The following is a 22922-nucleotide window of genomic DNA, read 5'->3' as shown; positions in this document are numbered from 1 at the left end:
TCATTCGTGATCAGGGAATGAAGGCCTCGTTGTCTGCAAAGTAAACTACTTCCACACTTATGAAATCTTTATATACACCTTGAAATATCTTAGTCTTAAGGTGGTGCTTAGTGTGTCGACAGGCCAGCTGTTAGGCTAGTGCTTAGGATTCAAGTGTGTGTGTGTGCACGCGCTCGCCTACGTGAAGTTCAACTTAGTGCCTAGACATCGGAATTGTGGGATCGTTAAACGAAAGAGAGAGTGCAAGGTACAAAGAGTCTTGAGGATAGCAGCCGTCATGTCAACTAGTGTTATGAAAAAGAAGAACATAGTACTTGTACCTAGACCCTAGGACTAAGTGTCCTAGGTGTCACATAGGACTAAGTGTCCTATGTGGCATAAAGACCCTAGGACTAAGTGTCCTAGGTGTCACATAGGACTAAGTGTCCTATGTGGCATAAAAGGCACAAAATAAACTAAGTGCCTATACCTATGCCTACAAGGCACATACCAGGGCCCATAGCATCACTAGAACTGGGAGAAGATGGCCTACAAACCCCCCTCCATGGTATGGGCTGAAGTATTCTGGAAACGTCTCAGAATACCTGGTATTTTCTGATCATGGTGGCACATGTTCATCCAAAAGGATATAACCACCTATGAATGTACAAGGATATGTCAGATAACGTAACAAAGGGAACCAGGTGTAAGGCCTGGCGGAAGACTTCGAACTTGGGACGAGGAAGTGCCTTTGTAAACAGATCTGCTATGTTGTCCTCTGTGGAAAGATAGGACAACTCTATGTCTCCTGCTGACAACCGCTCTCGAACATAATGATAATGAACTTCAATGTGCTTGGTACGCGCATGAAACACTGGGTTACGTGCAATGGCCAAGGCACTTTGGCTGTCAGTGTAGACCATAGTGCAGGATGTCTGGCGAATACCAAGATCTGTAAGGAACTGTCGAAGCCAAACACACTCTATTGTAGTGGTTAAAGAGCATACCTTGTTTTCAGAATTAACAACCTCAAAGCCAAGAGGTTGTGTGACATAGACTTCTTCTTGCTGATCCTCATGAAGAAAGGCAGTCTTGATGTCAAGCTGGTGCACTTGCCAATGGTGATGGGCTGCAATGGCAATGACACATCTAATGGTAGTAATCCTGGATGTGGGAGCAAATGTCTCCTCAAAATCAATGCCTTGTTGTTGGGCATACCCTTTTGCAACAAGATGGGCTTTGTGTCGATCTATACTGCCATCAGATTTCCTTTTTAATTTGTAGACCCACCGGGTACCAATGGCATGCTTGCCGGGAGGGAGATCTACTAATTCCCATGTGTCATTTTTGGCAATGGATTGTAACTCAGCTCTCATTGCATCCATCCACTCTTTGCTGTCAAAAACATCTTTATGGCACAGAGGCTCTTCATTGCAAGCTGTAGCAAGGAGTGCAAACTCAAGAAAGTGACCATGCATCTGTCTATTCCCTGACCTTGTCCGGGCAGCAAAAGGCTGATCTTGTTTGCTGTCCCTCAATGTATCAAGAAGCCATCTGGGAACTTGCTTTTGCTGTCTATTGACAGCTCTTTCTTCAATCACTGCATCATGAATAGTGGGATCATTTTGTGCTGGAAGAGAAACCTGCAAATCAGCATGGGATACTGGCTGATCATTGCTTGTTGGAGGGCCTGCAGGAGGCTCATGTTGCTGGTCAAAGTCCTCTTTTGAGGGTGGCAGAGGTAACCAAGATTCAAAGGCATCAAACATGTCAACTTCTGGTTTAACTTTGCAGTCCACAAGAGGAGAAGCCGAATGTTCAGCAAAAATGACATCTCTACTGACAATAATCTTCCCAGTATTTGGTTGGTATAACCTATACCCTCTGCTCTCCTGGCTGTAATCAATAAATATGCATTTGATTGCCTTATCATCAAGCTTATGTCTCAGTTGAGATGGTACATGAACATATGTAAGAGACCCAAAAACTCTCATGTGTGAAAGTGAAGGCCTCCTCATCCAAAAGACCTCCCTCTCCCCTTGGGTCTTACATATTATGAAAAATATGTATTGTAACAGTCTTTAATGCCCTTGTAGGTGATCTATTTAGCACATAATTCGCACACATTACTGCATCAAGCCAAAATTTATTGGGCAAGGACTTGGTCTTAAGCATGCATCTGGCCATCTCCATAGTGGACCCGTTTTTCCTTTCAAGAACAGGATTATGCTGAGGAGTGTAAGGAGTAGTGCATGAATGGACAATGCCCCGTGAAGAAAAAAAAGCATCAAACTCCTTTGACATGGGTGACAAGCTTGCATCCTGATTCATTCTCAACCATATTCAGCCGCCTCTGAAAGCATGAGAACACTTCAGATTTAGCTTTTAAAGCATATACCCAGCAATATCTTGTGAAGTCATCAATGAGAGTCATGAAATATTTGTACCCTCCAATGGAAGTTGTTTTCATTGGGCCATAGACATCACTGTGTACTAGCTGCAATTTCCTTTGTGAGAGTTTTGGACAATTCTTTTGAAAAGGAAATCGATGCATCTTACCCAAGAGACAACCCTCACGCACATGTTTGGAAACTGTGTGAGTTTGAGGCACATCATTTGCCATCTACTGTGAATGTAGCTTGGCAAGAGCTCTATAATTGAGATGACCCATTCTCTCATGCCAAAGATGAGTTTCAGCAAGTTGTGAATCTGAAATAGCAAATGCTTCAATAGAAAGTGCAGCTGAGTGATGATCAAGGTGATAAAGTCCCTTTTGCAAAGTGCGAGTGAGAACTATGGCATTGTCATCACGAAGATCATATACTAGGCATCTGTATCCATCAAAAATCACTCTGAAACCTGAAGTGGCAATTGCTGAAATTGAAATCAAGTTGACTTCAATTCCAGGCACAAAAATAACATTTGTCAAAGTGACAGGATGGCTTGAAATGGATGTGAGCTGCACATCTCCAATTCCTTTTACAGCATAGAAAGCATTATTAGCACATGTGACAGTTCTTCCTTGAGGTGCATCAGCTAAGGAATGAAACAACTGTCTCCATGATGTGACGTGCTTGGAAGCACCACTATCAAAATACCAAGACTGAGCATCATTAGCAGTAAAGAGTGCATCAACTTTGGAGGGATCAAATGAACAATGGACAGCCCATGCCCAATCATCCTGGAGAGCATGTGCATGTGAAGCATCTGCTGGCTCGTGGGATTCAATTGCATGTGAGGCATTAACTGTCAATTCTGCTTTCTTTTTCTCCGAAGCAATGCGCTTCTTGCATTCTGAAATGTCATGTACAGGCTTGCGACAATAGTTGCATCTTTTCTTCTTTGACTTATCTGCTGTATTTTTAGATGCATTGGAGGAATTGCCACTGCTATGTGCACACTTAGGCTTGCCCATAGGCTTGGAAGCCTTGCCTCTTACTGTCTGCTGTGAAGCAAATGCATGATCAGGAATAATGGCTTGTCTATTAGCACGACTTTGCTTTTCCTGCAAAAGCAAAGTAATACCTGATCAAAATAGTGGTGGTCTGGATTACCCATGGCCACTAACCGAAGGGTTGTAGCAAACCCTTGATATGAATCTGGCAATCCATTCAATGTGGTATTGACAAGCTGAGAATTTGGCACCACCTCATCAATATTGGCAAGTTGTTCCATGAGGTCCTTCACCTTTGTCAGATATGCATCCATGGAATCACCTTCATTCACACTGACTTTTGCAATTGTCTTCTTAAAAATGCAACACGTGCCTCATTGCGAATCTGATAAAGAGAAGCCAATTTGTCCCAAGCATCCTTTGCTGTTCTGCAAGACCGGATGTGTGGAATAATGATTCTCTTGCATGATAAAGCAATACATGAATGTGCATTTGTATCTCTTGCATCCCATCTTGATTGTTCCTGAGTTGGGGGAGCATTAGTAGAGGTGCTAGAAAAAAAGGCATCAGGAAGAGTACCCTCTGCAGAGGGACCAGCAGTAGATGCAACCACTGTAGCATTGACTGGCCTCAGATCAACCCCAGAAACAATATTCCAGAAATGCCTTGCAACAAGAATATGTTTCCTGAGATAAGACAACATCGGATAGTTGGTGCCATCCAACTTATCATCTTCACGAAGAATGCCAAATAGATCATGATTGTTCCCAGCCATTGCAAATGGGATACCCTGAAAAAGACCTGAAAATCCAAAAGTCTCAAGGCTATCACTGCAAAGAGCTGGCTGTCCAAAAAAGACAGCAAACATTTGCAAATAAATGTTCTGCAAATTTCCAACCCAAATCAAAGGGCAAATGCAGATTTGACCCAAATGTGATTGTGTCAGGCAATGTTCACTGCAAAAAACAGCAAATCTGGCAAAAGCCCCAAATTTAATGAGGGCAAATAGGCCAAAAAGAGGGCAAATGCAGAAAAGCCCCAAATTTTGCTGAGATTTTTTGCTAAAGTGACCCAATGTATGATAATCTGACTCAATGTCCTGCAAAAGTGACTCAATGTCCTGCAATCTGACCCAATGTACTGCAATCAAACAAGAGATTGCAGACCAAATCCCAAAGCCCCAATGTTCTTACAATAATTTGCAACCAAAGAAGGCGAAAAGAACTGAAAGCCCCAAAATTGCCAATGTCCTGATTCACAGCCAATGCCAAAACAAGTACGGATTCTGACAACAATTTCGCATGTGTGAAACTGTACAGAATACCTGGAGTAGGTACAAGTTGTACGGAATATCAGGAGCGGGTATCTTGTACGGAACATGTACAACGTACGATTGTACGGAAGTACGGCGCAATGGAGCACGACGGAAGAAGTACAACATACGGAACACAAGTACGGAGGAGTAACAAAACCTTCTGTACGGGCTGTACGGAAGATGTACGGCACAATACTTCTGTTGTACGGTAGCCTGGTGTACAGAATCACAAGTAGTCTCCAACTTTGTACGACAAATCTTCACACAGCTGTAGGGCAGTGCAGGTACGTTTCCACGTGGTTGTACGGCGGCACAGGTACGAAATGCAGTACTGAGCAGTACGGAACAGGTACAGAATGTTCTGTAGGTGTCTAGTGTGCAGGCTGTTTGTACGGTCGTCCACGGACTGTACGGATGAAGGAGCATGTAGGATGAGGGGAGCTGGTGCAAATCCAGGAGCAAGAGACGAGTGATACCACTGTAGGATCGTTAAACGAAAGAGAGAGTGCAAGGTACAAAGAGTCTTGAGAATAGCAGCCGTCACATCAACTAGTGTTATGAAAAAGAAGTACGTAGTACTTGTACCTAGACCCTAGGACTAAGTGTCCTAGGTGTCACATAGGACTAAGTGTCCTATGTGGCATAAAAGGCACAAAATAAACTAAGGGCCTATACCTATGCCTACAAGGCACATACCAAGGCCCATAGGGCATCACTAGAACTGGGAGAAGATGGCCTACAAGAATACCCCTAGGTCTTAGCCTTTATTGTGTACGCACTGTCAAGACCTCTTGGTTTCCCCCTATACTGGGGTCCTGGTATTATAGTTGATATAGCAACATGTTACTTCTAATATTATCAAGATAGCCTGCATACAGATAACAACATATACAAATATATTTCATATAATATATCTAGTAACCCTTGTAGTCATAGACACCCAAATACTTGCAAACAATGATCTTTGGTCTGCAAGGAACAATCTAATCTAGAGAGCCTGCTACAGATGCGTTTTGTAGACAATCTTCTCTCTTAGTAGATGATCCATCATATTACGGCACACGATTATCCAGTTCAGATACAAGCTTTCGCCTCCCACAATCTTTTGCTAGTCACAGTCACATCGAAACATTTCACTAAAATGGTTTCATTGATTCAAAAACATTCAAGGCTTCTTTCCCAATGAATTCTCTATGCGATCACACACACACACATTTTTTTTGTGTGGTAAAATCCCGATAATGATATTAAAAGAAGTTGTCTCCAAGAAGGAGAGCAATTACAGCTTTAAAAATCTTGCATATATGCCTGGTACTAAGACAATCCAATTGGCCGGCATGCAGTCAATCAGAAAAGGACTACAGGGACGGTCGGAAAAAGAAGAACTTGTTTAGAAAAGGATCACCAAAAACCCAATGGTTTCGGTCCTTCCAAAGAGTCCATAAGGCCCAATATTGAACCCAGGGGAAAAAAAGATCATATCCCTGCCGATCAGGGTGTAATCCAAATATTCAAAATAGCCTGCTAAAGATAGCTATTGCTGAAAAGCGAGCCTGCAAGCGAATCCTGGCAATGCCAAAATACATGAGCCACCGATTCCTGAGTAGCTAAGCATCGATGACACGTAGCTAGCCCAATATGCAGTCGAGCCAGAGTATGCCAGAAGGAAACAAGTATTCGCCAAAGAAAAACCTGTTGGCGAAGAGGGAGTTTGCAATTCCAGAGTTGACGCAGTCTACCCCTCCACCACCTTGCATTATGCCTCATAGACCACACATCGTTTGCCCGAGCTGTACTCCAAGGAGAGGCAAGAGAACCCTATATTTACTGGCAACCGTCAGAGAAGTCAAAGGAAGAGGACGCCAAGCAGTGAAGTCCGAAACAAGCACCTAGTCGCGTAGGCGATCTTGAAGCTGAAGGGGAGGTATTGGCCACACACTTTTTTGTGAGAAGAAATCTTTATTTCTATAGAATAATTACATTCATAGCTGCTTCAAAAGCGAAGTAGCTGCTACTCAAGAAAAGATCTCAGTATAGGCTATATACACATTTTGATCAATCAAACGAGTCTGAAAACAATCGTAGAATGATTGTTGCAGAGATCGTTTGAAAACAAGGAAGGATGAAAATAGTGGATCACCAAAGACTCTATGATTTCTATCCATCCATAAAGTCCATAGGGTCCAATATCGCACCCATACGAAAAATAAATCAAAACCCTGTCTCTGGGGATGAAATCCAAACAACCAGAAAAATCTGCCAAAGGTAACAGTAGGAAATCGCTGTCGAAGTCTCTGTCTGATGAGAGCAATGAGATCAGAAGTATTTGGACAGGACCAAAAGATGTGGATCACTGATTCAGTAGAGTGCGAGCATCTGTGACAAACAGTTGAAGCAATATGTCTGTGTGCGAGTAACTGTCCAGATGGAAAAATGCCAAGGAGAACTCGCCATAGGAAAAGCTGTTGTCGAAGAGGGACTTTGTAATGCCAAAGGACCTTCACCACTTCATTGGACGATCCATATGCCAAACAGTATTTGCTCTGTTGGAAATCCAAGGTGGAGGTAATAACACTCTATACAATGATGACACTGTGATATGTGAAAGCTTCAAAGGACGGACATATGAGGAAGGAGAGCGTAAAATCCAATCCTCGAGCCGATGCTGAATTTCTAAATGAGGTACCGGCAAGTACGGTTGGAGCATTGCTGAAATTTTATGCCATAAAGGACGATAATGAGCTCCCAAGCCATATTTGCGAGCAGCCAAAGAAAAAGATAGAATTGTGCCATCATCTTGAAGTACATCTGCCACAGATGAAATGCCTTTGAAGGAGAGAAAATATGAACGTCGGGGTTCTTGTATGGCCAAAGGTGGGTGGAATACTTTAGACCAAAAGAGATTCTCCTCCCTCAAAGAGTTGCCCGAGAGAGAGTCCCTGCCTTTCCATTCCAAGTGGGAAAGAATGTGTTTCCAATCAAGAAGCAGAGAAGAGACAAAAGGGCATCCTCTGATCTTGCCTTGGATAGAGCCAAATAAAAATTCCCACTGAGTAGGCTGCCAATTCCCAAAAGCAGATGTATGAAGATGTAATAAGAGAGAGCGAATCATAAAAGCCCAAGGCTGATCTCCTTGTAGAAATTGCATCATCATTTTCCCCCTGTGAGCAAGTAAATGCATTTGAATATTTAGAATGTTCAGACCCCCGTGCATCTTTGGAGAACAGAGACGATGCATGGAGAGTAATCTGAGACTTTTCTTGCCATGTTTTGAACGCCAGAAAATTTCCATGATAGCTGACATAAATGAAACCAAATCTGCCTTAGTGAACATACTAAGAGGCAGATAAAATTGTATGTATGCTATTAAAATGGATTGTGTAATTCGCAGACAAACATGTAATGGCCAAGTTGCAAGCTTCCAATATTCAAGTTTTGCCCTCAACTTTACTAGCACCCAATCAGTTTGTTGTGAACGGGTGAGTCCCCAGCCTAAAGGATAACCAAGATGTCGAATGAATTGAGAAGCAGGGACAATTTCCCCAGGCCACAAAAGGTTGTGCCAGTCCTGTGCATGTAAAGGCAACAATTTTGATTTTTGAAAATTTACCCGAAGGCCAGCAGCCAATCCATATGTAGAAAGAGCATGCATGATCATGGACAGATCAGCCCGATTATTTTTTGGAGTAAAGAATGAATCATCAGCATATGCTTGAGCAATCATGCTGCGACTGCTAAGGATCTCCAAACCGTGCAGCTGGTCAGTGTCCAAGAGGTGATCCAGATATTGAAGCAGTGGATGAGTGGCTATGGCAAAAAGTAAAGCACTCAGTGGACATCCTTGTCTGATAGAACAAGCAAGAGTCCAGGATGGAGAAATATCTCCTGAAAGTATGCAGGCAGCTTCACTATCTTGATATAGCCAATTAATGAGTTGCTGCATTTTTGTGCCAAAACCCAAAGCCTGCATAGTCAATGAAATAAAATCCCACTGAACTGTATCAAAAGCTTTGGCAATATCAACTTGCAATAACAAAACATCCTGCTGTGTGTATTGGCATATTCAATTCCAATGTAGGCATTAGCAATGTTATCGGTGATATGCCTACGCGGGACAAAGCCATATTGCGCAGGATGCAACCCATCATGTAAAAATCCCTTTAGCCGAGCAACAATCATTTTGGTAGTGACTTTGTAAATTACGGGCATAAGAGTGATAGGTCTTCAGTCTGCCAAAGACTCACAAATTTGTTTTTTAGGAAGGAGTTTAACAAGACCTCTCTTTTATGTGTCTGGCATTTTCTGATGTTGCCATGCAGCATTCACCATAGATAGTAATGGATGCTTCAAAATAGGCCAGTATGCGAGAAAAAACTCGACTGTTAAGCCATCCCATCCAGGGGATTTCCATCTGCCACATGATTTGATGGCATCTGACAGTTCCCTCTCAGTAAAGGGTTCCTCCAATTCCAAAGCTTGAGTAGGGGAAATGATTGGAGAAACATTTTGCAACAGTAAATTTCGTGCAAGGAAAACCTGTTGCGAGGGAGGAGCTACAGAGCCAAATTGCTGAGAGAAGTGATGCACACAAACAGAGGCAAGCTGTGACCATGAAGTAGTCCATGATCCATCAGGCATTAGCACTCTGCAAATTTCTGTTTGGATTCTCCTCTGATGCAAACTCTTGAAAAATTCTTTGGAAGAGCAACCTTTATCTGTGAAGGCTCTTTGTCTTGCTCTAGTCTCCCATTTTGCCAGTTTCCTGTGATCATTTAGTTTAAGACAATGTCTGGCCTGACATAATGTGGTTTGCTCATGCATGGACAACGAACGATGATGACTGAGTTCAGTGAGGTCTTGACAAGTAGACTTGGCCTGAGCAATGGTTTCCCTCGGAGTCTTCATGTAAGACTTGCCATAAGCTCTAATCACCATTTGTATTTTAGAAATAAAAGAAGCCCAGGCATCATCAACATGAAGATGGCTGTTAGATGAAAGACAATGAGCTGCTTCAGTAACCATTGCCTTGAATTCAGCATGTTGCAAATAACTGTTGTTGATGATTAGATGTCGCCTTTGTGGCAATCTATCATCTGGCATCTTATGAAAAGATAACCGCAGCCATAGTGGTGCATGGTCTGAATGCACAAAGGCATAGTCAATCCACATTTTGCATGCGAAATCCCCATTTTGTTGTGGAGCAACACTATACCAACGATCCAGTCGTGCCTTATAAGCGGAAAGAGCATTATGTTGAAAAGTGTAGCTTGGTGACAGAGGCTGCAATTCCTTCCAGAGGACAACTAGATCCAAATGCAAAAGTAGTTGAGACCAGGCATGCCTTTCAGGAGATAACATATGATCGTGGCTGGAAGTATTGTCTCCCTGTTGTGGAGCATTATTGAAATCCCCACATATGTAGGCATGAGATCTCCACGGGTATTGTTGCATAGCATCCCAAATTACAGTTCTGTCTCGAGATGACTGAGGTGCATAAACTGAAGCAAATTCAAACACCTCTCCTCTTATAATGCATTGGAGAACAAGCCATCTGCCTTTGTTGTCATTTAATGCAATGACTGGTTGATGCTCATGTTTGATCAGAAGGACAACCCCTGAGAAAGAGTGCTCCCCAGCATAGAAAATGTCATACCCGCAGTAGTGTCCTGTCTTGCCTGCATAAATATGCTGGTTGTGCTCTTGTAATGCCACTATGTGAGGCTGAAATCTGTTGATGTACAGCCACACAGATTTCCATTTCCTACTGTCACATATGCCCTGGACATTGAGTGTAAAAGAGGTGATGTGAGCAGTCATATATACAGATATTTATAGTAATGTAACAACTATGTACAGCAGCAAAATGTATGAGGTCAGCCTTGCATCTCTATCTCAGGGTCGAGGCCTCGCCCCTGAGAAGAAGTAGTCGCCTGAGAAGTGGACAGCAAAGCAGCAACCTCTTCTTCAGGGAAGAGTGTTCTGCTGGCTGTTACTGCAGCCCATGTAATTCCAATTCCTGTATTGATCTTTGGGGTGTTTCCGCTAGAAGAGGCACCATTCCAAGTGCGGGGGGGTGGAATTCTTCGAGCAGAAATAACCTTTCTTGGGCTCTGCTAGCCATCAGTTGAAGGTTGCTTTCCTTTGGGCAAGGATTGAAAAGCAGGAGGTGAATGTGAAGTAAGATTCGCATTGGTAGCTACTGAATCTTTGCCTTTATCCTGACTCCCAGAATGCTGTTTACTGCTTTTATTTTTGTTGGCAACTGGAGTAGGAGCATCTTTAATGGGCATGTGGACTGGCAAGGTAACATGATGCATTTTATGTTGGTTCAGTGGACACTATGAAGCCATGTGTCCAAACTTTTTGCATTCAAAACAGGCCCCTGCAAATAAACCCCATTTGAGTTTATAAAATGCACTCCCCATGTTCACATTATTCACCGTGACTGAGTAAGAGTCCGGTGTGGGATTATCAGTATCCCAGAGAATGCAAAATCTGTTTGAATTACCATTTGGCCGTGGTGGGCAGACCACTTTACCTAAAGAGGCTGCAATTTTAGGCAAAAGTGAGACCATGCATTGGGGAAAATCAACAACTTCAACCCAGACTGGGCATCTGTGTCGGATTAAAGCCTGAAAGTCCCTTGTGGGAGACCACGGCAAGACATGCACCATTTGCTACCGAAAAAAGAGAGGTGAATGTTCCAAAAGCATTTGTTTGTTGATCTCATCCACCATGATAACCTCGAAAAAGCCCCTGGCTGCATAATGTACTTTACGAACAAAAGAGCCAGCCAATGTGCGTGTCAGCCAGTTGCCTATTTCTGCAGCAGGTGGCATCCGGCCTGGAAAAAATAATATGACTGCATTCTTGGCATACTCTCTGACTGGATCCACAATTTCATCGACCTCAACCATGAGGCCAACTGAAGGAACCGAGTCTTTCCACTCTTTTCTCGTATCTGCAAATCCTTCATGCATTACATCATATACTAGTTGAGCCTCAATCGTGTCATGCATCGGGTCATGTTGACCCTCAACCTGCTTTTGTTTCTTGCAGGGAGCCGAACGCTCCTTTTGAAATGTTTTTTCATATGAATACTCTGCCATGACTCGGTAGGAAAAGGAGCTCGAGGATGAAGTACCTGTATAAGGGTGGTAAAAGCCAAAAAAGCCAGTCCCAAAGAAAGATCAGAAGAAGCCCGCAAGAGAGAAGAGGAAGTGTAGAACTGGTAAGGAAAGAGCAAAAGGATAGGTAGGAGTTGGCTGAAAAACCAGGTAGGGAAAACTCCGGTTGAAAGCCCCAAAAGTATACGAAAGCTGGACTTGTACGGAAAGGTACGGAATGTACGGACGTCGTACGGTGGCCGTACAGACGTACGGAAGAGGATTGGTGTAGGGTTACGGGTGAGAGACGAGATGCTGATGGAAAATGGAACTGAAACGAAACGAAGCCTATAGATGCAGATATCGACGCACACACACGAGGGCTGGAGCGAATTCACGCAGGATGCGTAGGCAGAAACACGGGGAAGTACCGTACTGACGTACGGCACCTGTACGGCAGCCGTACAGGTGTACGGTCAGACGGGGGAAGCTGAACGGGGCTCTGGCGATCTGTTCTCCGCTCACGCTCTCTCTCACACACACACGGTATTGGCCACACACACACACACACACACACACGTATACGTATACATAGTATATCCACACTATGTGTGTGTGTGTGTGTGTGAGAGAGAGAGAGAGAGAGAGAGAGAGAGAGAGAGAGAGAGAGATGTATACATGTATACGTATATATGCTTAGGGTTCCAAGGACTGAACCCTGTAGAGGAATGTTTTCTATCATTGTAGGCAAATTCTAACAATGGTAACCACTTGTCCCATGTATGTTGCCTCAATGACACATATGCTCTAAGCATATCCTCTAAAATTTGGTTGATTCTTTCCGTCTGACCATCCGTTTCTGGATGATCCCCACTACTCATTCCCAACTCAGTCCTTAGTGTCTCAAACACCGCAGTCCAAAAATGACTGGTAAATTTGACATCCCTGTCTGACACTATGGATTTGGGTAATCCATTCAAACGAAATATATGTCTAATAAACAAATCCGCTACTTGCGGCACACCAATTAGCAAAGAAACTTTGGGTAGAGGATGATTAGACGTCTATCAAAGAATTGGCAGTCTATCAGGCAGAACCAGAAGACGGTCAGGAATTAACCGGGGCACTTTTAGATGGGGGCTGAGGAGTAAACATCTTGCTGCAATTCCCATATGAATGATTGGGTCTGTCCGGTTTGGATCCAATGCTGTTTCAGGTGAAGATGGCGAACCAAAGAGGAGAAGGAAATTGGAGAACAGAAAAAAACCGGGGAAATTGTACATATTTTGGAATTACAAACGGATATGGAGCAAGAAAATGACTATAATTAGTGGAACGAAGATGTAATTAAAAAGGCAGAAGCCGCTTATGAGGGACTCATGCAGACTCTCTCATAGGCCAAGGAAAATGACCTTGAGGAGCTGAATTTTGGTACGGAAGAACACCCTACACTGATATGAAGGAAGTTGATCCGAGTGTGTGCGTGCACTAGATTAATCTCAAGAAGGATGCAGTTCCAGTGGTACAACAACGTTACAGAATGAAACCAAACTTTGCCAAATAGGTGAAGCTGGAGAATAAGTGAAGCTATGTTGATGAAGTACCGAACGTGAGGTGTTGAAAATCATAACCTTGGTCTTGCCAAGCTTGAAACTCAGATTCATGTACTCACTTGAGAAGGTGAGTTGGTTGTCACACATTGTGGTAGTTCCAAAGAAAAACAGAAAGCTTCAGATCGGCGTGGATTAGTGGAAGCTGAATGGAGCCATTATAACAAATCTATTTCCGTTGCCTTTCTATGATACAATATTGGATGTTTATGGCCGGACTGTTATTGACCTCGGAAAGTGGAGCAATACAGGATGCGAAGGCACCAAAGAACATCAAAGAGCTAATGGATTTTCTAGGCCAAGTGAAATGTAATAGGTTTGTAAGGTATCTCTGCTACATATGCCAGCCACTTACAAGGCTCACTTAAAAAAGGCACATTGTATCTCTGGATGGAAGAACGGGATTGAGCTTTCAGATTGCTGAAGAAGATGTTGGCGATAGCTTCAATTCTATAGGCACTAGATTGGACATTCGACTTTCATGTCTTTGTTGATGACTCTTACATTGCAGTGGGCGCAGCCTTCATGCTAATAAAAGAGTAAGGATGGTATCAGTCAATTTAGTGGTTGTTTGGTTTTCACCCGGTCAGGCAGGGATATGATCTTCTTTGTTATTGGGGACCATGGACCCTATGGAAAGACCGCAACCATTGGGTCATTGGGGATTCCTCTCTTGCTAAATACCTTTACGGCAATCATTTTATGATTGTCTACATGTGCGAGATCTAGATTATCATGCCTTCTATTCATATAATGATACCTTCTAATGCTTGTAAAACTGGCATTGACCTCGGAAAGTGGAGCAATACAGGATGCGAAGGCACCAAAGAACATCAAAGAGCTAATGGATTTTCTAGGCCAAGTGAAATGGCACAATAGGTTTGTAAGGTATCTCTGCTACATATGCCAGCCACTTACAAGGCTCACTAAAAAAGGCACATTGTATCTCTGGATGGAAGAACGGGATTGAGCTTTCAGATTGCTGAAGAAGATGTTGGCGATAGCTTCAATTCTATAGGCACTAGATTGGACATTCGACTTTCATGTCTTTGTTGATGACTCTTACATTGCAGTGGGCGCAGCCTTCATGCTAATAAAAGAGTAAGGATGGTATCAGTCAATTTACTGGTTGTTTGGTTTTCACCCGGTCAGGCAGGGATATGATCTTCTTTGTTATTGGGGACCATCGACCCTATGGAAAGACCGCAACCATTGGGTCATTGGGGATTCCTCTCTTGCTAAATACCTTTACGGCAATCATTTTATGATTGTCTACATGTGCGAGATCTAGATTATCATGCCTTATATTCATATAATGATATCTTCTAATGCTTGTAAAACTGGCTGTCCCTTTCTTTGGGACTGTTTATTGTAATATAATGACAAATAGATTTCACCCAAACAAAAAGAAAAGTGCATCTCATGTCGGTGGGTGTGAAGGTGGGGTGTGTGGGTGTGGGTGTGGGTGGATGTGTGTGAGCGTGGGGGTGTGTGTTGGGGATGGGGATGGGGATGGGGTGGGTGTGGGTGTGGGTTTGGTATGGGGTGCATGTAGGTGGATGCATACGTGTGCTCGTGCGCACAGATAGCGCTTAAAATAATACATATAGCAAGGAAAGTAATGAAAACACTCGTGAAAGGCATCCATGGGAGGGAGAGTAAAGTAAGGGAGTTTGCGAGGGAGGGGTGTAAGAAAAGAATGGAGTGGGATCTCAAGCATAATAAGAATTCAGGGCATCTTTGTATATGTTAAGGGATGTCATGGTAGTTTGGAGATAACTGTTTTTGTAAATAAGAGCTGTTTGATACACATTCCTCATCTCAGAGAGGACGACTTTGCCTGACATTGCAGCCTCTTTGATGGACTTTAAAAACATTGTTTTGTTGTGCTTTAATACATATTAGTCTATTGGTTCTTTTTAATGGAAACCTGGCTAGTCTATGTTGGCAACTGTATCTTATTTTGGTATGATTGTTCATGGTGTACGTTTACACAGTTTTTTTACTTCGATTCATTGGAGTCTCTTCCAGCTCAGCCACTTCAAGGAGATGATGTTATAACGTCAAAGAACAGGTATGATGCACAGGTTTCTGTGATTGGGCATCAACTACAGCAGAAACTGCACGATACAAAGGTGTTCATTGTAGGTGCTGGTGCACTTGGTTGTGAATTTCTGAAGAACTTGGCTTTGATGGGGGTAGCCTGTGGAGGCAAGGGCAAGTTGATAATTACAGATGATGATGTCATTGAAAAGAGCAATTTAAGCAGGCAGTTCTTGTTTCGTGATTGGAATATTGGGCAGGCCAAATCTACTGTGGCTGCTTCTGCAGCCTTAGCTATCAATCCAAGCCTGAGAGTTCAAGCTCTGCAGAATAGGGTTAGCCCAGAAACCGAAAGTGTCTTTGATGATGCATTTTGGGAAAGTATAGATGTTGTAATTAATGCATTGGACAATGTCAACGCAAGACTGTATGTGGATTCTCGGTGTGCATACTTCCAGAAGCCTCTATTAGAGTCTGGCACATTAGGGACCAAGTGCAATACTCAGATGGTTATCCCTCATCTGACTGAAAATTATGGGGCCTCTCGTGATCCTCCTGAGAAGGAGGCTCCAATGTGCACTCTACATTCATTCCCTCATAACATTGATCACTGTCTTACTTGGGCACGATCAGAATTTGAGGGTCTATTTGAGAAGACTCCTTCTGAGGCAAACACATTTCTTTCTAAGCCAGAAGAATACAAGGCATCGATGAAGGCAGCAGGAGATGCTCAGGCTCGTGAATTGCTTGACAGAGTCATTGAGTGCTTAGTCACAGAAAGATGTGTTACTTTTGATGATTGCTTATTATGGGCTCGGAAAAGGTACGGTTTTTAGCTCCTATGTGTGTGATGTTGGCTCTCTCTCTCTCTCTCTCTCTCTCTCTATGTGTGTGTGCGCGCGCGCGCGTGCGTGCGTGCTACTTGGGCATCCTTCGGCAGAGTTTGCGATTGAGATTTCCTCAGGCTTCTTTTGGCAAGCTTTTCTGGGTGTTTGGGATCTATCCTCGACGGCCGGATTTCGCACATGTAGACAATTTTTTTTTTGTAGAACCATTTCATAAAGAAAAATGTATAGTCATAGCTGTCCCAAAGCAGAACAGCTACTACTAAAGAAATCAAACATGTACACACACACACACACACATTCCTCTGGCTATCAAAAGCGACCTTTCAAGCTGCCTTTCGATTCCAAGGGTTTTACTTAATAAATGAATTTCTGGGATGACGTGGGGGTGTCTCTTGCACATGTAACAATAAGGGTTGCCTTTTATTTGAATTCGCTACTTCTAGTTTCAACATAATTGATAAGAGGCTTGTCATGCTGTGAACATAGGCAAATAAGTCAGTCTGAACAAGAAATCTGATTCTGTGTATGTAGCTCATGGGCTGAATGGGAGATGAACTTGTCCTTAACCAATACATTTTGTATCAGGTTTGAAGACTATTTTGTAAACAGAGTGAAGCAGTTGATTTACACATTCCCAGAGGATGCCACAACAAGCACTGGTGCACTGTTTTGGTCAGCTCCAAAGAGATTTCCTAAGCCTCTTGTTTTCAACTCTCAGGATCCTTCGTGTCTCTCTTTTATAGCTGCAGCTTCTTTGCTGAGGGCACAGACATATGGCATTTCAATCCCTGATTGGGCTTTTAATGCCAAGAAGCTAGCAGAGGCAGTAGATAAAATCGAGCTGCCTCAGTTCCAACCAAAGCAAGGAGTGAAGATTGCAACTGATGAGAACGCTACAAGTCTAAGCACCCCAGCATCTGACGACTCTCTGGCTATAGCTCAGTCGATTAAAAGATTGGAGGAGGGGGCCTGCACTTTGCCTCCAGGGTTCCGAATGACTCCTATACAGTTTGAGAAGGCATGTAGTTTTTGGTAATTTCTTTTAGGGAAGAAAGCAATGCAAAGGCTATGTTGTTCTCAAACTAAGCATTTTTGTCTGCTTAATGGCAGGATGACGACACAAACCATCACATGGATCTGATTGCTGGCCTTGCCAATATGCGGGCTAGAAATTATGGTATAGCAGAGGTTGACAAGCTTAAAGCAAAGTTGATTGCTGGACGTATCATTCCGGCCATTGCAACAACCACCTCGATGGCAACTGGCCTTGTGTGCTTAGAACTTTACAAGGTTCTCCTCGGACACAAGATTGAGAAGTATCGCAACACCTTTGCCAACCTAGCCTTGCCTCTTTTTTCCATGGCGGAGCCTGTTCCACCAAAGATATTTAAGCATAGAGGATTGAGCTGGTCCGTATGGGACCGGTGGCGCATAGAGCAAAACTTGACACTCCGTGAATTACTGCAGTGGTTCCAAGAAAAGGGACTGACAGCATATAGCATATCATGTGGGCAGAGCTTACTGTACAATAGTATTTTTCCGAAGCATAAAGAGAGGTTGGATAGAAAAGTTGTCGAACTAGCCAAAGAGGTTGCAAAATTGGAGATTCCGCCAACCCGCCATCACTTTGATATAGTGGTTGCTTGTGAAGATGATGGTGGCAATGATGTAGATGTGCCTCTGGTATCTATTTACTTTGACAAAATCTAGACATATATTGACATCAATATAATGTGATGTGATTTTTAGATTTGTCTATCTTAATGAGCGATTACTTTTCAGGACTTAAACATCACGTTCAACAAAGCGTGTTTGTCTATTTAGGTTTAAGGTGGGAACGGTATGAAATTGAAAGTGGTAGCAGTGTCACAAGGCATTGACACTAGTAATGTGAAAATTTTATATCTTATACAATCTGAATGAGCCACGGGACTTAAAAATCATGTTCAATTAAAAGTAGAAACAATATAAAATTGACAGTGGTGGCATTGTAACAAGCATAAATGAAAGGAGAGAAAATAGGAGGGAGAGAACTACTCCAAGGTGCATCATGTCTATGCTTTGCTTAAGGCCTTGAACTTTCTCTTGTCGTGATCTTGAATCTCAGGCTTGGGGATGGTTATGGTTTTTAGAACCTTGTTGAGCCGCTAGCTTCCTTCAGAGTTGAATGGTCAATTTATCAGCTTGTAGCTGTGTCTTGGAATTCGTGCTACAAAATGTTTGCTTCAGGTCATAATTTGTCAACAACCTTTATAGCAAATAGCAGACTTTGGTGTGGATAGCATTTTGGTTTGCTAGAATCACTACTTAATAGTGATAGGCTGAAGCTTTAATTCTTCTTGATTAGTGCGAAATGGAAGAAGATAATGGTAGAGATTCTATGTGAGGGAGGGTGAAGAAATGATGCAATGACTAGATTAGGAATTTAGTTATTTATTGAGCCTTTGCCTTTGAAAATAAATTGAGCTTAAACCTTGAAAAGCGTATATTATATGGATAGAGTCTCCTTTCATCGTCTTCTTGGACTCTTGCTTTGAGAACTAGCATTTATTAATGCTTTTTGTGTAAAATCTATATATTTTTTTAAGAAGGGTATTGCTACGTAGTAAAACTAACCACACCATTAAAGGTAAAGATTAATCTCTGTTAACAAACCCTTAATCTCTACCTTGCAACAATATGGCCATGTCCATCAAGAACTGATTCAAACCCACCAGAACATTGAATGCAAACCAACATCCGTGTCAAACAACGGCTTCTTTTAGACACTCCAAATAGCTTGGAGCCCACACACCCAGGTAAGGCCATGGAGTCATTGTACTTGAAGTAAAACCATGAGCATCAATTGTTAACACCACCCTCGAGTAAGCTAGCTTCTTCCTGCTCGTCGCACTACCTTTCCCTCCTGCCCCTTCCTTACTTCTCCTCGCCTCTTCTCTTGCTCATCCCACCCATTAGTCGTTCAATTTTTGTCCTGCCTTTGATAGCTGGAGGCCGACCTGTAGTTCATAGGAGTTGACGCCTACCTGGAGAGCTTAGAGCTAGTTTGCGTCTGGCGTGTTTGCCCTCTTGGTGAGCACGGCTATTGGTTGCAGCCCCCGAACGGTATTTTGAAGTTAGAGAGGGGAGCAGCAGCTCACGCATTCGGCCTTTTGGAGTTCATGTAGGTGGGAGCAGAGTTTGGCTTGGGCCTGCTCGCGGCTGTTTCTCTGTTCTTCTCTTGGCCCGAGGTCTAGTCGCTGGCCCTGGATAGCACTTTGGAGGCCAGCATTGGCTGCTTGGAGCTCTCTTTGGTAATTTCTTTGAGAAAACTCCCATTGAAGCTTCGTCTCAGCTCTCTCTTGGTTCTAGAGGGCTCAAGAAACTTCACGAACGCCGTCGGAGTTTTTGCAGCTGCTATGACTATTTGGAGAGTAGTCCTTTCAGCCCCGAACTACCCACAGCCTAGCTGTTTCTTGTCAAGTCATTTGGCACTCTTGTTGTGCTTGGTCCTTCCAGTCAGTTTTCTGGGTCCTCCTTTCCCTCGCATTTTTCCCCTTTTTTGGCAGTGCACTGTTTGTGCTTGTCTTTCTGAGGTCAAATCTTGGTGGCTACCCTTGGTTCTAGCAAGAGGAGCTCCCCTGGCACCTTCATCGATTCCCCCACCCATTAAGGTTCTCCTTTTCCCACACCACAAACACTAGATGAACAAGATGAATTATATTCAACTGGCCTCACCCAAGGTCGTCGTCCTTATTGTCGTGTAGATGATAGAGTGGTCGGACCATTACACGTAATTTGTCCCTTGGTTGAAGCAGCTGATTCGGTTCTCATCTACCCAGATGTGGTCTATGGTTGAGCCATTGATTGTTGTTAGGTCGTTGATCAATTGTGTCATGTTGTGAATTTGCATGAATGCTCTTAGTCGAGCCAGGGAGGAACCTTGTTTGCGAAAGCATATATTGAAGTCGCCGACGGTAAGCGTTGGAGTGTTCGTATTTTTTCAACGAAGCATCTTCTTGAGGGCATTTAGCAAGGAGGCTCTGGGAGTTCGTGGGTGTTTGTAGACGTTGATAATGGCTATGTTTGATTGGCACGGTGCACGTAGGATAGTGAGAAGACATTCCGCGCCATTCTCTGATGTTGACTCTTGATATTGAAGTGCCATGTGTTGTTTGTAGTATGTTGCGATGCCAAGACCTAGTGATCCACGAGTGGTTAAATTCGAGTATGTCAATGTATTCATTGGTGTTTGTGTGGAGCTCCTAAAAGCATAGAATTGATGAATTACGCATGCTCTGGCAGGCCATAATGTCTTCACAATGTGCATTGAATGATCTAGTGTTGTGTGACTACAGTGAATACTCTTTAGGGGCTTCTTGAGTGAAATATCTTTGGGTGGTTTTCCATGACCTAGTTGTTTTGAGCCGCTCGATCTCGGCTAGCACAGCGAAGTCTAGCTTGATGTGCTTTGTCTCCAAAGGGCAGAGCAAGTGCAGCAATGCTAGCTCATGAATTCTTGAGAGAGCTGTGTATTCGAGCCCGTGCGCTTTCACATTTGTTGGATCGAGTGCGAGGGCGTCCATTGACAGCCCTTGTGCATGGTGGATTGTTCGTGCAGCTATCGGTTGGATTGGGAATTGCTTTCTGCAGATGGTGTTGAGGTGATTTTTCCCCACCTAGAATTCTCTTAATATTTGCATGATCGTTGTCCATTGCTTGTCAATGCCAGTATAGTGTGAGGTGTGAAGCTCGTGTGTGGTCGCCGGTGCCTGTGCTCGAGAACTGGACCCATAGCACCGGTGTTTTGTTGGCCAAGGTAGCTGTTTTGAAAATACCATCTGCGTCGCCGTCAGCTATGTCCAGATTGCCTGAGCAAATCTCTACAATGCTTTCTTATTTCAGGTTGAGTTCTGAGTGCAACCCTCCCATCAGCCTCACGTCTAGTGGAATTCGTATTGTTTTGCTGCATGTACAATGCCTTGTGTCTGTTGCCTTGATTGTGAAAGTTGTTGTCTTGAGTGCTTCAAAAACTATCTGGTTGTGCTTATCCTTTGCGCGTTTGTGTAGAAGAGATGAGGTGTTGTTTCTCTTGCTACAAGTTGTCTATGGCAGAGGGCATTCAAGTGTGCGATGTCATTTTCAGTTTGTTGTCCTATCCTGATTCGATTAAGAATTTGCAAGAAGACAGGATTTGCCTGCGGCATTGGTTCGCCTAGCTCATAGTACATCACATTGTCTTGCCATACAGATGGTGAAAGTGCTAGCGTTGCCCCTTTGCTAGAGAAAACCCATGCGTCTTTTGTAGGGCTGGCTTGGCCAAGGTCGCCACAAAATATGACATCAATACCACCAAATGGTTGTGCATGGTTGTGCTTGATCTCCCACATTCGCATGTCGCATGCTATGAATGTGTTGATTCCAACCAAAGATTTTTCGTCAATCACGATGAGCTTCACTTCTTTGTATGCTTGGGACAAGGTTTGTAGAAGGTCTACTGAAGCTTTTGTATGTGCTCAGCAACAAAGGCAGGTGCAATGCGGAGTGTATAGTTGTGCCCCCTATATTGTATGCTGCTTTTCCTGTGTATGCTAGTAGCAGCACCCTTGGCAATGTTGTGTCGGTTGTCGCACCATGGGAATAGTGCCTTAGAAGTGCTTGGACCAATAGAAGCAACGTGAACGTTTTCTCGGTACCTGCATTGCGGAAGAGGAACAACGAAAGAACGAATTGATCATCTAACCTTTTTCTCAAGAGAATATCTTCTAGAACATGCGTTGTTCTTTGTTTAACTAACGCAGTTGTTCATGGTACACGTGATTGGGCATGACATGGTACGTGAAATGTGTGCCAACGTTGGGCTTTGCATGTGTGTCAAGCTCCCTTTGGAGATCAAACTCTGTTGCACCCTTCGGAGGAGGCTCATTTGAATGGGCTGTTGCAGATGAAGTTGTGGAGAGTTGTTGGCGTGCCGGTGGCAGCAACTGCTTCGTGAATTTGGACGTGTTGCTCTCAATAGTTTGTGCATGTAGTCCATAGAAGTCGTGCCATGTTGGACAATCATCTTGCTGGCAATGTTCGTGAACGTTGAAGGGCATGTAAAGGAGGCACAACTCACGGTAGTAGTTCTTGGGGTCCTTCTTCTAGCTGTAGCTAATGAAACGTATTATCTTTAAGCGTTTTCATTTCTTTGCTTTCGCTCCATTGGTTGTGTATGTGCTCACAAATTCCACTAGGCATAAGGAGTGCAGTGCATTGTCACGTCTCAAGTACTTGGCAACAATGTCGTTGAAGAAAACATCGTGGCTCAAAGGCTCTAGCTTCTCAAGCTGTATCCGACGCTTGCTAGCATTTTTTCATGGAGCACACTGTTTGAATCCAAATCAAGGAAAGGCATCTCGAATTGCAGCAAGCTGTCAACCTGTGAACCACGGATTTGTATGGAGAAGTCTTACCCTTCATGAGGGATAATGCGTGCTTTTAGAAGTAGAACTTTGACAGCATGATGAGGAAACTTGCATGTATAGCAAAATGGGTTGTACGGGTCACGGCTCACACGCAAACTGCCACATACCGCACACACGTACTCCACCAACTGAGCATTTAGATTTGTAAATTGTAACACACCAAACACCTAGCAAGTATACA

The 22922-nt window shown here is 43.4% G+C and overlaps 1 protein-coding gene across 1 annotated transcript in view; it reads left to right on the top strand.

Annotated features, from left to right (window-relative positions):
• Positions 1-18211, top strand: part of LOC147903472 (ubiquitin-activating enzyme E1 2-like) — a 40312-nt gene extending 22101 nt beyond the window's left edge. Inside the window, exons 6-8 of the mRNA XM_087399210.1 lie at positions 15402-16270; positions 16881-17313; positions 17406-18211. Coding sequence (XP_087255336.1) covers positions 15402-16270; positions 16881-17313; positions 17406-18005 — 1902 coding nt within the window. The 3' untranslated portion in view covers positions 18006-18211. The remainder of the gene's footprint in view (positions 1-15401; positions 16271-16880; positions 17314-17405) is intronic.
• Positions 18212-22922: the final 4711 nt, after the last annotated feature.

The sequence above is a fragment of the Dipteris shenzhenensis genome, chromosome 3, assembly GCF_047967505.1.
Source record: "Dipteris shenzhenensis isolate YYH24624 ecotype China chromosome 3, Dip_SZ_1.0, whole genome shotgun sequence".
NCBI classification, from domain to species: Eukaryota; Viridiplantae; Streptophyta; class Polypodiopsida; order Gleicheniales; family Dipteridaceae; genus Dipteris; species Dipteris shenzhenensis.
Note: the sequence above shows the minus strand (reverse complement) of the source record. Positions and strands in the feature narration are given on the sequence as shown.